The 14,815-nt window shown below is 40.9% G+C and overlaps 1 protein-coding gene across 1 annotated transcript in view; it reads right to left on the minus strand.

The window, feature by feature from the left end:
• The window catches only part of Slc9a6 (solute carrier family 9, subfamily A (NHE6, cation proton antiporter 6), member 6), a 64,402-nt gene extending 59,858 nt beyond the window's left edge, over positions 1-4,544 (minus strand). Inside the window, exon 1 of the mRNA XM_013018052.1 lies at positions 4,223-4,544. Within this exon, the coding sequence (XP_012873506.1) occupies positions 4,223-4,541 (319 nt within the window). The 5' untranslated portion in view covers positions 4,542-4,544. The remainder of the gene's footprint in view (positions 1-4,222) is intronic.
• Between the last annotated feature and the right edge of the window lie 10,271 nt (positions 4,545-14,815).

The raw sequence follows: 14,815 nt of genomic DNA on the forward strand, positions 1-14,815 counted from the left end.
AGCAAACCAACAAAAAAGAAATGTACTCATTACTTGACTTACAAAGTGGCAACCCCTGGGCACACCAGCTTAGTAACAACAAAACTATATATATATATTTTAAAAAGAGACATCTACCCTTCCCTCAAACTGATAACCAACTCATTCTAGAAACTCAAGACACAGGAACTCATCCTCACCCAAAGCCTCACTATTGTCTGAGTCTTCCAGTTAGTGGAAACTGGTTTTCTCATGAACATCAGCTCAGTCTTCTTGGCAGTTACACTTACTGTCAAACAAATGAAAGGAACATCATAGGCAACAAATGTGGTCAGAATTGATAACAATTCCTACAGATGAATAGCGTCTGTGTGCAAACATATCTGTTACTTGCTAGAAGAATAACATTCTGCCATAAAAGTTAACTTAATTTCAAGATAGTCAAGAAAGTCAAGGTTTTTACTGACGTCAATTATGTTTTAGGTGCTAAAGAATGACTTTTGAGTCTGACTGACTGAGCTTGGCTCCTGCCTAAATTGTTACAACCTATGTGACTTTACAATGGAAAAGTGATTAGGCCCTTGAAGAGATACTTGGAGGTCTCATGATCCTCAAGGGTTGTGTGGGAGCCATATCGAAAGCAATCTCAGAACAGAACCTGTAACAACCCTTCAGCTCCTTACACGGGATTTGCCTCTTCCTGCTGAAATAAAAAAAAATAAAATAAAATGGAAAAGACAAGAATGTCTACTTCACAGGACTGTTACGTTTAAATGAAGTAATATTGTAAAGTACCTAGCACAATGTCTAATACTTTGTAATGCTTTGGAATAAATACCATCTACTAAGCCACAAGATTGTATCTACTTGGTGGCAGGAACTATATCTCATTCCTGTATTTCCTATCATAGCCCATATATTACAGATGTTTACTTAACAAATGGTTATTGATGAATCACATTAGTTAAGCCTACAACTTAACTAAGCAAGATTCCCAAACCTTAAGATAAAATATACTACTTCTATATGTTCTCTTTTATTCTATCTGTAAGCATACTACACTGAATTATCACTTGTCAGACTTAACCACCTCAATTTTTGTAACCAACACCGAATAAACAAAACATGTGGGTGCACTGAGTTTGTGTTTGTGACTGGGACAATTAGTCTATAATGCAATCTAGAAATGGATCATATTAACAAGTAAAGTTTTTAACCTTAAGGAAGCCAGGTGCAGGTAGCTCATGCCTAGAATCCTTCCTACTCAGGAGGCTGAGATCTGAGGGGCATGGTTTGAAGCCAGCCAGGCAGAAATGTTTGTGAGACTCATCTCCAATTAATCACAGGAAAAGCCAGAAGTGGAGCTGTGTGGCTCAAGTGGTAGAGAGCGAGCCTTGAGCACAAAAGCTGAAGGACAGTGACCAAGACCTGAGCCAGGACTAGCACAAAAAAGGATAAAGGAAAAGTTCATTTTAGCATTTTTCTAAGAGTAGTTAGCAGCTAAGCCAACATCCCTGATAGGCTTAGTCTTGGATGTGTAGGCATTTTTTTCACCTGGAAGTCAAACTGAAAAACAAAGCTCTTAAAAATAATATAGTAACAAAATAGCTGTGATGGGACAGTTATTAAGAAAAAGAGAATGATAGTAATTATCAAACTTCAATTTCTATGGTAATAACACTTTGGCTCAATCTCATCTAGTTTCAAAGTGTCTTGGGAGTTAGGAGGCCGTTTAGTCCACAATCTCCTTTGCTCATTGAACAAGCAAAAGAATGCTAAATCACCTCTGACCATATAAAATAATTTTTATCAAAATGAACTCCAGGAAATGGAAACAAGAGGTTTTATCTTTGTTAAAAATAAAACCATTTTTAAAAAATGCCAAGTCAACCCCAGATGAGCTCAAGATTTGCATTCTTGCAGTTTATATTCAACAAGAGATGCCCTTTCTTTTCCTTAACACTAACACTAAGGTACTCACTCACTTTTTATATCAGAAACTTGAGGAAATGCAATCAGTGATTCTATCTTTCTACTTTGGTCGTGAGTTAGAGGAAGTTTATGGTATCAGCTACCAAAGAACAAGTTTTTTCAGGGCAATTCAAAGTCTCTATTTGATTTTTTTTAATGTTGTTTTGACAGTTCAGTTGATTGAGCAGTTAAAAGAATTGTTCTGAGCCTAACCTGACAAAATGCTGTTGCAGCAGTAATAACAGTACTGCTATTGTTTATTGAGCATTTACTTAGGAGTTAAGTACTAGGCTGAAAACATTCCGTCTTCACAATAATCCTAAAATCAGTATCCCCAATATAGACAAGAGAAAAAGAAGAGAATACTTGCCTAAAATCACACATAGCTATTGGCACAGGAATCCAGGTCCAAATCTATAGGGACTTGCACTACAGCCCTTTGTTCTTATATGGCCCGAGCAAAGAACATTTTTTTACATTATTAAAAGATTATCAAAATAAAATAAAATGTAGGCATGAAAATCTATATGGTATATAAAATCCAGAAGCTGTAGTATCTGCCCCTTTGCAGAAAAAAATTGCTGACCTCTGGTCTACAGCTTTGTACCTTTAATATCACATCATATTATCTCTCCATAGGAAAGAGTTATCTGCAATCAGTTACCTTATTAAAACACCATAATACTCAATTATATTTAACTCAATCTACAGTACCATTTTAACAATTATTTATAAGTTCCATGAGGCAGGATTCCTATACTTCTTTGTATTTTATGTGCATAATATATAGTAGATGAGCCAGTAAATGTTTGTTGGCAATAGTAAACAAATCACAAACCACCAAAGAAACAAATGTATACCTTATCTAGACAATTTGCTTTTGGGAACACTATAAATGAAATGAAAAAAAAAGAAATAAAAGAACCTCCTAATATGTCTGAAAACCAGGAACTAATGGTGAGCAAAGATATTTTACACACAGGCTTAGAATTGTATTACTTTACAAATGGTAAAGAAGCTCAAGTTCATGCATTTTCCTGAGATCCATAAACATTTTAGAAGTCTGGATTTATTGGAAAGGAGTGGGGGATGGGACTACTAGAAGAACTGCCTTTTTGTGCCAAAGCTTCGCCTACCTATCTGCATGTCTCAGAGAAAAACCTCAGCAAGTTCAACAATTTAAGACTGTTCCACAAAACTGCACAGACAGGATGGTTTGTCTTCCCTCATCAGCATGTCCTCACATACTGAGCAGGACAGACATCAATATGTAGCTTCTTTTCCCCTCAAGTATGGCTCAAAATGCCTGTGCTGAGCTTTGGTTTACCTTTCTCACCCTGCCACTGAAAAAATAGAAATAAATAACCTCAAGAAGAAATCATATTGATACACAAGAATCCAAGCTGTGGACTCCAAAATCAGCCAATAACCTCATGTCAAAATCCAGTCACACATACATCATATGCTTGATGCTTGTCAATTGCTTGGCTGAATTGTTCACATTATCATATGGTACCAGGCCATGTTGCTGGAAGAACCATAACTCTTCCTCATCCTTATTTCCATAAGCCTGACTTGGAAGGGTCAATCAGACATATCCAAATCAGATTATCACAGGCACAGTACAGTAGATCATCATTTCAAATACTCTGCACCTTCTGTGGTCTATTTCACGTGCAGGTTTTTCGTTTGCTTGGGTTCTACAGGAATAAGGTTTTCATTTTCACCCTGGAAAGGACAAGGCATAGCAAAAGCCTGGTGATGAGTAAAGGTCGACTCTGGCTGGTTCCAAAAGAATGCCAGATGCTGGACAGTAGAAGAGTACTGCAGTTTCCGTGAAGCTTAAACAAATTGATACCCAAGAGAAATAAAAAGCAGTGATGTCTTCCCTTTACCCCCCAGGTCCAGTCCAATCCGAGATACCGCACCCACTCCCTTCCCATCCTCAATGTCCGTTCGGGTCCCAATTACAGTAGGCAAAGAAGGAACCCCGGTGCAGAGAAAAAGGGGGTGGGGCCAGAGGCAAAAGAAAAAGGTGATGAATCGCAGAGAAATGAGAGGGCGAGGGCGAGGAGGGAAAGAGGTGGAGAAATGGGGGAGGGCATAATTAATAAAGGGGAGTGAGGCAGAGAAACAAGTGGGATGGGTAAGGCGAGGCAAATAAAACGAAGGGCAACCAAATGTAGGCCGAGCAGGGCCAGGAAGAGGTGAAGCGGTGGCAGGCAGACAATCGGACAGTACCAGGGGGTGAAGAGGGGTCTGAAGCACTTGCCATAAATCATAGCCAGGCCAGTTTCATGCAGGAAGCGGGCCCGGCGGTGCTTGAAGAGCCAGATCGTCAGAATGGTGAGGGTGAGCAGCAGGATGAAGATGAGTAGGTTAGCACTGTCCTGCCGGTGGCTCTCTTCTGCTTGCTTCTCCGACACAATCTCTTCGTCCATGGCTCTCGTCGTTCCGCCGGCGCCGTCCGAAGCTCCAGCCCAGCCAAAGACACCCACTGCTAGGAGCAACCAGAGGGGCCTCAAGAACGGGCGGGCCCGAGGCCCGACGCCACAGCGCTGAGGAAACCAGCAGCGTCGAGCCAGAGCCATGTCTATTTCCCCCCCCACCCCTGCCCTCCACCCCCTCCTCAACAGCAGCCACTCGCGGTCGGACCACTCCCCGAGGGCTCACGGGAAAGGGGCGGGGCCAGAAGCCGTCGGAGCACCCGCCGCCACCACCGCCGCCTCTGACACTCTTAAAGGAACCGCATCTCCTCTAGCTCTCCCAGATTCCTCTGCCCTTCTGCCAGCCCACCAACCAGGGAAAGACCGTCGAATTCAGCCCACTTTCTGCTGCTGCAACAATGTTAACTCAGTGTAATGAAACAGTGGCAGATTGGTTTGGGTATTTTTAGAGCTCTCAGGAGAACCGATCTTTCATAACGCATCCTAATATTGTCCCCCAGGGTCTCTTAACAGCCTAAGAAGTTGTTCTCCTTAGGGAGTGGTCTCAGTCCTCACATCTGAAATATAAATCAGATTCTCCTCATTGTGTCCTCATTGGAAAACAAAACAACCAAGAATAGTTCATAAACAATTGACTGAAAAGCCTGGATCTATCATGGGTGTGGCTCTATATGCAGTTTTCTTTACACATTAACACTTGATACCTGTCATCTGTAAATATTTGCACAAAAAAAAATACCAACCTTGAAAAGGAGATTCAACCAGTTTGTGCTCAAATTGACCAAAGCTCAAAAACAATCCCCTCCCTAGAGAAAAAGCTTTATTGTGGTCTTCCCTCTTTTTAATGGTGTCTTAAACTAAAAGTCCCCAAATAGGGGCTGGGAAGGTGGCTCAGTGGTAGAGCACTTGCCTTGCATGCATGAGGCCCTGAGTTCGATTCCTCAGCACCACATAAGCAAAAAGAAAAAAAGCCAGAAGTGGTGCTGTGGCTCAAGTGGTTGAGCGCTAGCCTTGAGCTGAAGAGCTGAGGGACAGTGCCCAGGCCCCACGACTGGACCCCCCCCCAAAAAAGAATAAAAGTCCCCAAATAAGCAGTCATCTTTCACCCCTACTTCTCATCTGCTTTCCAGAAAGCATATTTTCTTTGTTCTCAACTTCACACAGTAGAATTTTCACAGCTCTTGCCCCCATACTTGAACTTTGCAGTGGAGAAGAGTGGGAGTCCTATTTTTCCATACTTAGATGGATTGTTAGTTTGTGTGAACTTTATTTTTTCTAGACTTTCATTTCTACATGTATGAACTACAAATCTCAAGCTCTGGCCTGCCACTCTCCCTTCAAGCCTCTATCTTTGGGACACACATTAGAATACATCATGCAGAGGCTCCTCAGCCCTCCCAAATTAGAAATGTGTTGAATTGAGGTATCTTTGCCTGCAGTGAATACTCTTCAGTCAAAAGTCTTCACACTACCTTTAGTACGACTTTCAATCCAATTCCTATCCTCCTGTCTAGAACTTATCAGTCTTAAAAAGATTTTTATCTCAGGTCCAGTAACCTCCCTAGCAAAACAAACAGCCCTTAGGCAGAAACATCCTGTCTCAGTAAATTTACTTTCCAGAACACAAAAGGCTCAAGGCCTATGTGCATCTGATCATAGAAAATAATATTTATCAAGATGAACTGCAGGAAATGAAAACCAAAAAAAAGCTTTAAAATAGTATTCCACTCCCAAGTTCTGTCCCCAACAGGTCACAAACTGTCATAGACAATGAATATGCCCATTCTCCATTCTCCCCTGTTAATAACTGGATCTATGTACCTTTCCGGGAAATCTCACGGCTGCCTGCTCTTGCTGCCTGACTTCAGCGTAATCATATCACCCTATTCCCACAGGGCTGGGCATCAGAGAGGTAACTCCAGCTAGTAAGAGCCTTCTTGGTCCTCCCATTGCCCCTCCCCAACCTGTCCTTAAGCTCCCACAAAGCCTGCAGAAAGAGCACACCTGTGGCTTTAGGTCTAACCATTCATTCCAAAACTACTTTGCTTCACAAAACCAAATGCTCACAGTTAGAAAACATATTCAAACCCAGACTCCACCTCTGTTCATGTGGCCCCAGCAATTTTGTATGCTCCTTTAACAGCTTCTTTTTCCAGTAGAACTCCAGGGGGGAATCTCATTATATAGTCCAAGCTGACACTTTCAAGTGTCTACAACATTTCTGTGAAGTATTGCACTACTTATCCCTTCCCCTAGAAAGATAAGCTTCTCCAAAAAGTTGCCTACATTCTAGCTTTCCCACTCCCTAAAGCTAGGATTGCCTAACTCAGACTACAGCCTGATCCTCCAGCTACAGGCTGCAGTGTTCTGGGATTGTGTGTACCACCATGCCTTCTTTCTAGCGGGTATCTTGCCAGAGCAATTCCCATGACGCAGCTCCCTACAGTTTGTATTTTCAAACCCATCTATTGTCACATGCCTTTCATCCCACCTATGTAAAAAGCAGAGGTAGGAGGATTAAGGCCCAAGAGCAGTATAGGCAAAAATGTGAGATCCTACCCAACAAAAACGAAATCAAAAAGTGCTAGGGATATGGCTCAAGCGATAGAGCACATGCCTAGAAAGTGAGAAGCTCTGAGTTCAAAACCCAGATACTGCTTGTTGCCTTCCCTTCTTGTACTTGTCAGTATGCTATGCGGAATGGCCTTACTTGTGAACAAACTACTGTTTCATCTATGGCCTTTCCATCTCCTTTATCAGTGCCTGTACTTCTCTCAGCATGTCACTTACCAAGACATCACAAGCTATTTCAAGATCACCCAGTATATTTTGTCACAACCTTACTGTCATCCCCCACCCCCACACTCACCTCATCCCCTCTGTGATGTGGCTGAAGTAGCTGGCACTTTACTCTCAACTCATATTTCTCAGCCCGTTACTCCTCCACCCTTCATAGAAGATCTGTACCTTCTCCTTCCCTTGTTTTTGATAGTTAATGACTTCCCAATCACTCCCACATACCCTGTGAGTACTTGGACATCAGATTCAGTGGCTTTCCTTCTCTGGCCATCCCAACCCCTCCAGCCCATTCATTACCTTGAGTGACTTCAGAGCTCAGATAAACAACTCCTTATAATTCTAGCCTTGCTTCTTTTTTCACTGGGAAACTGAAACCATTCTGGGAAAATCCTACCGTGCCATTAACTTAAATATACTATCCGTGCCCACCCAGTTTTCCTACCTTCAATGGATGAAGTGTTTCCTCCTCCTTTCAGAAGCTCCACCCTCGGAAGCAGAGCTGTGACTCAAGTGGTAGAATGCCAGCATGAGGGAAAAGGAAGTGTTCAAGCCCCAGTCCTGACACAGAATCTTCTCTCTCAAACTGTACTCCAAATCCCAGAATCTCCTTTCTGTCCGTGCCAGAATCAACTCTAATTATCATCCCCTAAACCCTATAGCCACCATTTTCTGTGGCTCCTTCTCCACTGTGCCTTCCTGGTTCCCCATAAACACTTTCAAGTGTCTACAACATTTCTGTGTGAAGCACTACTCTACTAATCCCTTCCCCTAAAGAGATAAGCTTCTCCAAAGATTTGTCTGCATTCTTGCCTTCTCACTCCCTAAAGCTAGGATTGCTTAAAGTCAGACTATAGCCTGGAGGCCAGATGCAGCCAGTCACCTATTTTAATATGACCCGAAGCTAAGAATGGTTTGGACATTTTTTTTAAAGAATGAGAAAACAAGAAGAATATTTGAAACCTGTGAAGAACATGTGAAATCAAAATTTCAGTGGCCACCAATAAAGGAACTTACTGGACATGGCCATACCCATCTGTTCACTTATTGTCTGTGGCTGTTTTTCTGCTATATGAGCAAAGTTGAGAGGTTCTGAAAGAGACTTTGGAACCTGCAAAGCCTAAAGTACTTATTACTTGACCTTTTCCTGAAAAGGTATGACCTCTGCCTTAGTCTTAAATCAGACATTCTTCCCCAGAGGGAGCTTCTAAAGCACAAATCTGTTAATATCTGTCTCACTCCTGGTCACATGTTCTAATGTCAATTCTTATGCCTTAATCTAGCCCATAAATGGTCCCCATGGCCTGTTCCACACTGCCTCTTCACCCTTACAGCTTGTCCTTCCCCCTCCCCCAATATATTTTTCTTCAGCTATTTTAAACTCCTTCAGCTCTGCTGAACCTTGTACTTCCCTGAATGCTTCTTATGATTCTGCAATATCCATATGCCTTTCTGTATATTCCCTCTGCTTGGATAGGTCTTCAATCCCTTTCTCAACAAGTTCACTTTTATCTGCCTGCCAAAACTCAGATTAAAAGTCACCAAACTTTCCAACATGCCCTCAGACTAAATTAAGGGACCTCTTCCCAAGGGTTCCTGAATCCCTTGGCAGATCTCCATCTTAATCTTCCTGAATCAATCACTATCATTAAATCAAAACATTGTCCTAAATCAAACATATGTATGATTGCCATGTTTGTTTTACAAGGTCATAAATACTTCTAGGGCTGGAATTGGGTGTCAATTTTGTTCTTTACTAGAAATACCTAGCACAAGACTTAATCAAAAGAAGCACTCAATAAAACTTATCTGTGCCTCAATAGATAGCTCAAATGTCATTTAGTCCAAAAGAAATCTGTATGTTTGCAGATGGCATTAAATCCCCCTGAATACATGGATCCAATTCAAGGATAAACTGAAAGAAGTACAGAGGAAGTGCTCAGTAAATACCTGATAACTGAAAAGTGTAAGGTTTGCTGGAAAGGAGACTGCCTTTCCAGGTTCAGGGAGAAAAAGAGTTTATTGGGGGAGAGCAAACTGCAGGTCCTCAAGAGATGGAGGCATGTAGACACAGAGGGGAAGGAAGAAGAGAAAAAGAGAGGAAGAGTGCATGGGGGACTTGTATTGAGGCAGATTATATAGGGAAAGGCAGGAAGCGGGACCAGAGCAGATGTGATGCCTGGGGAACCTCTCACTGTCTGAGAGACTTGACCAGGGTGGTTCAGGAAATGACCTCAGTGGATGAGGAAGTGACCTCAGAGCCTGGGATACTTTGCTGACTCACTCAGGTGACTGACTGACAGGTGATTACTGGTTTCAGGCATGTGAAGAGGGTGGAGGGGCTGTTCTCCTGGGCAGACCTAGCAAAAAGTGTATATTAGTTTAGTCCAGTCTTTGGTTCCTTGGAAGTATTTGATAACCATTGGATTAACTAATTTATATATTAAAGGAAAGGCAGAAAACCTGGATTTTGATCATATTGTAGAAGATCTCTACATAGGGCTTTTAACTCATTCATTTGCCTGAAGGAAACCTTCCCCATTAATTTATCTGTAGAAAGGAGAAAAGAGAAATGCAGAGAGATAAGCAATAGAGACCAATGAGGACTTCAAAAAAGCAGTCATGTTTGTTTCAGTTTTGTGCCAGTCCTACAGCTTAAACTCAGGTCCTAGGTGTTGTACCTGAGCTCAGTGGAGAGTACTGGCCTGTTTTCAAAATTAATATGAAAACAGAAAGCCACGGTTGGGTTAGATATAACAGACTAGTAGGAAATTCAAGTGTAAATATCACAACAGGCAGTTGAAACTTGACTTGGCAGTTTAAGAATGAAATCAGGTCTGCCAATAGATCTGGGAGCTTTTCGCATAATCTCAAAGCTGTGAAAGCTCCTGTATTCCCAAGAAGAGAAGGTGGCAAGAGCTAAGACCTCAGACAACAGTGTAGAAATGTCTACTGAAATTGAACCAAAATTAGGTCACATCTAACAAGTGGAACCTAAAAGATGCAAATATTTTCACAATGTATTTCCTGAATAGACCATCCCAATGTGTTAAAAAAAAAGTTCAACAATATTTTCAGAAGACTGAAACAATCATACTCACTTCATTCAAGAAACTTAATGATTACTTGTACAAATGTGGTAATGAACTCCTTAGAGAAATATTAGTAGATCTGAAGGAGCAGAGTGATAAAAATAATCAAATGGAACAAACAATTGATGTTTGAGAAAAAACTAATGGAGTAAGATTTCTTGAGTTTGAAAAATAGCTAGAAAAGTCAATAGCAACACTGGTTAGCATGTCTTACCATGTGTCTTATCATATGTGAGATTTTGAAATTCTCTATATACATATGTATACATATACATATAAAATATCATGTACATATAAAACCTCACTCAATTCTGACCACCACTTTATCAAATAAACACTATTATTAACCTCTTTTTAGAGAAGAGGAAACTGAAACACATTGAAATTAAATGACTTCTCCAATCTAGCAAAGATACAAAAGTAAAAGCCAGGATTTAATCTTAATCCAAGACACAGCGAGTGCTTTAAACTACTATAATATAAACCATCCAGAAAATCTTAAAGATACAAATCATGTAACCACAATCTTATTTACTAAAATTAAAAAACCCAGAATACCAAGGTAGCACTTTAATGTTTTAAGAAGGATGTATTTTTTTGTTTGAATTCCTTACAACAGGCACACATCAATTTTGTAGAAAAAGGTAAGTAAAGAGGGTGCAATTTCAACATTGAAAATGCTAGTTTGCCCAGAAGGTGGTAGACTTCTAGAATGTTGCACTAAATATAAATAGTTTGAAAAAAGCTTTAGTACTTACAATAGATATGTCTAATAGCCAGAAATATATTCCCAGGGAAAGTCAATCTTTGAACTAGGTAGGAAAGGACAGACTGTGGCAATCAGAGAGAGAATCTATATGGGAGAGACATGGATGAGTAGTGTATGAAATTATTTATCTAGTTGAATGGCATGGAACAAAGTTTAATGAACTTGTAGACAGTTCTGGAACAACCGTGCTTTATCTTCTCAACAGATCATTCTGGGAAATGTGTTGACTCTTCACAAATAACAACTATGTGCAAATACTTTAGAGATCATTATCTCCACTTTCAGTAGTGCCCACATATTTTTTTCATCCATGGTGCATATGGAGACTGGTTTTTACTTTGGTGAAACTAAAGGCACTTCTGTGGCACTTCTGGGTTATTTAAATATTGTTTCTCATAAACTTTGACTTTTGTTCCAAGAGCACATGAAAAATGTGCTCCCTATAGTTGTACCTTGTACCTTTGAGATTAACACTAACTCTCAGAACCATGCACACATGGTTACTTATTTGAATGACCTACTCTATGATGATGAAGATATAAGCTTTATAAAAGCCTACTGCATGGGCATGTTGAGGCATATCTGTAGCCTCAGCTACTCAGAGGACTGAGGATAGATTACTTGAGCCAAGAATTTTTTTTTTCTGTCAGTCGTAGGGCCTGAATTCTGGACCTGGGCACTGTCCCTCAGCTCTTCAGCTCAAGGCTAGCACCCTACTACTTGCTTATGTGGTGCTGAGAATTGAACCCAGAGCCTCATGAATGCAAGGCAAGCACTCTACCACTGAGCTACCTTCCAGCCCTTGAGCCTAGAATTTGAGGTTGGCCTGGACAACATGGACAACATAGCAAAGCTTTATCTACAAACAAAATCCCACTTTTTTGTGTGCTGGTCTTAGGGTCTGGGACTGTCCTTGACCTTTTTAACTCAAATCTAGTCCTCTAGCACTTGAGCCACAGCTCCACATCCCACTTTTTGGTGGTTAATTGGACATAAGAATCTCATGAATTTTCTTGCCCCTGCTGGCTTCCAACCACTATCCTCATACTTCAGTCTCCCCAGTAGCTGGGATTACATGCTTGAGCCACAGGTGCTGGGCTCAAATCCTGCTTTTTACATGATTTTCTAGAAAATCATGAACACTAGGCTAGTGTTATATTTATAATGTTTTTATGGTAAAAATAATGTACAGAGGGGTTATAGTTACATGAGTAAGGTAATGAGTATATTTCCCATTGAGCATTGTTACCTTCTCCTTTGTTTTTCCCCTACAATCCCTTCCTTATAGGCTAGTGTTCTTGTACTCAGTAAATGGGTAAGCATTTAAGTTTTAAGTTTTTAAAAAAAATTTCTATCTTTTCTATCTTGCTACCTCTCAAGGGTGGAGAAGGGTGGAAAAGGGTGGATAAGGAAGTACTTTCTTGCCAACTCTACAGACAATGCCTACTGTTTCTTTCTGAATATGACATTGGTGATGAATACATTATACTATACTTGACATCGATCATATATGACATAAAATTTTTTCTTTCACCTGTAAGAAGAAATTGGAGAGATTCCAGATAAAAATAATGAACATGACTAAAAGTCTGAACAGTCGAGTCCAAAACAGAAATTATGTAGGTAAAGCCAAGGAAGCATGCTGAATCTTGCATTTAGTCTTTCTTTATTTTCTTTGGTCTTTATTTTTTAAGCTTTGAAGAAATTCAAACATATAAGAATTCCACAGGGAGTCAGGAACCAGGCTCATGCCTGTAATCATAGCTACCCAGGAGGCTGAGATCTGGGGATTGCAATTCAAAGCCATCTGAGGCAGGAAGGTCCACATCTCCAATTAACCACCAGAAAACTGAAAGTGGAGCTGTGGCTCGAGTGATAGAGCCTTAGCCTTGAGCTGAAGAGCTTAGGGACAGCACCCAGGCCCAGAGTTCAAGCCTCATGACTGACAACAAAAAAGAATTCCGGAGTTTTTTTTGTTCATTTGATTTGTTTTTGTCTGTCATGGGTTTCTGGTGGTTAATTGGAGATAAGAGTCTCACAAACATTCCTGCCTGGGCTGGCTTTGAATCACGGCACTCAGAGTTCAGCCTCCTGAATAGCTAGGATTACAGGTTTGAGCCAGTAGCACCTGGTCTACAGGGAGTTTTGAACTCCATTCAAAACAGTGAAAAGACTCTCTATAGCTATCCTTTCAATCAACAATATATCCTTCTCACTTCATTTCCATAATCAATTAATTTGTTTGTGCCAGTACTGGGGCTTGAACTCAAAGCCTGGGCACTGTCCCTGAACTTTTTTACTCAAAGTTGGCACTTTACAATTTAAGGTACAGCGCCACTTGTTTTTGGTGGTTAATTGGAGGTGAGTCTCATGGACTTTCCTACTTAGGCTGATTTTGAACCATGATCCTCAGTTCTCAGCCTTTGGAGTAGCTATCATTCTTCAATCAACATACCCTTATCAAATCCTTAGCACATGACAGTCAATATTCTATGTAGAAAAATATGTGTAGTTGAAGTTCATTCCAGGGGAAAGAGAGATAGTAAACAATAGTAACCTGCCAAATATAATAAATAAATCACATAGTAGGTTAGAAGATTATTTAGAAACAGGACAGGCTAAGGTGATCATAAGTTGGAATGCTGCAAATTTATAAGGGGGTGGTAAAGGCAGGCATCTATAAGCCAGTAAGGGTGAGCAAATAGATGCAGGTAACAGTGTTCTAATCTGGTTGAAGGAGAAAAAGTGATCATACGTTGTATTTACCTTGTGGTTGAAGTTTACAAAGCTATGCCTCTGAGCCAGGAGACACTGGATAAACCAGCACAGTTTTGGGCAAAAGGATTGTTTTGACTATGTACATTTCAAACGCCACAGGGACCATTCACATAAAATAAATTTCCGGCTGGTAGTCGGAAATGCAGATCTGAAGCCAGATAAAGATTTGGGATTGGGATGTCGATTTGGAATAATTAGAGTTCGTTGAAATAGATTTGCTTTACGAAGGAATGAACTGGCAAACTTGCCACCTGGACAGCAAAGCCAAGAGATCATGGGGAGAGTCTCTACTGAACATCTACAGTTGATTAGGTAATAAGGACAAAGGAAAATGGGGAGAGGCGATTACATTTTTATCCTGATCAGAAACAGAAACAAGGTGAAATTGCATTGTTAGCATCCATTTACTTTCTCTTTTCTTCCTTTATCTATGTCGATTGTCTTCACTGCAAAATAGTTCCGTTGCATTACACAAGTTGGCACAAATCTTTCTCCAAGACCTTTTGAAGGTAAGGAGAAGGGGATTAACATTTAGTGAGCATCTCTTTCCTGTCACTGTTCAGGACATTAACCTCCAGATTGAAGTCCTCCTCGCTCCATCTACCCTTTCGCTTTAATAAACTTGTTTCCTTCCGCATTGCCAGTCCCCAGACGGCGGAAGCACAGCAAAGACCTTATAGAAAATAAAAGACACAAGTGGAAGGAAAACCAGATCCAACCAACTAACTTACAAAAAAGATAACATTGAGAAACCAAACCCGAGATCCGACAGTCTTAGACTACCTCCTCCGGCTCCGCCTCTAGTCTCTCCGCCAGCCACGCCCCTTCTCACGGCCCAAGCGCATTTGCTAGCGCACTTCTCCTAAGCCTCCCCATTGATCCCGCTTGGCTTCTTTCTTTAGATATCCCGTTTAGCTCCACCCTCGAAGAGTGAACTAGTTGCGCAGACTCAGAGACCCTTGAGGACCTTTTTCCGTGGTTTT

The sequence above is a fragment of the Dipodomys ordii genome, unplaced genomic scaffold (assembly GCF_000151885.1).
Source record: "Dipodomys ordii isolate 6190 unplaced genomic scaffold, Dord_2.0 Scaffold38, whole genome shotgun sequence".
NCBI lineage: Eukaryota > Metazoa > Chordata > Mammalia > Rodentia > Heteromyidae > Dipodomys > Dipodomys ordii.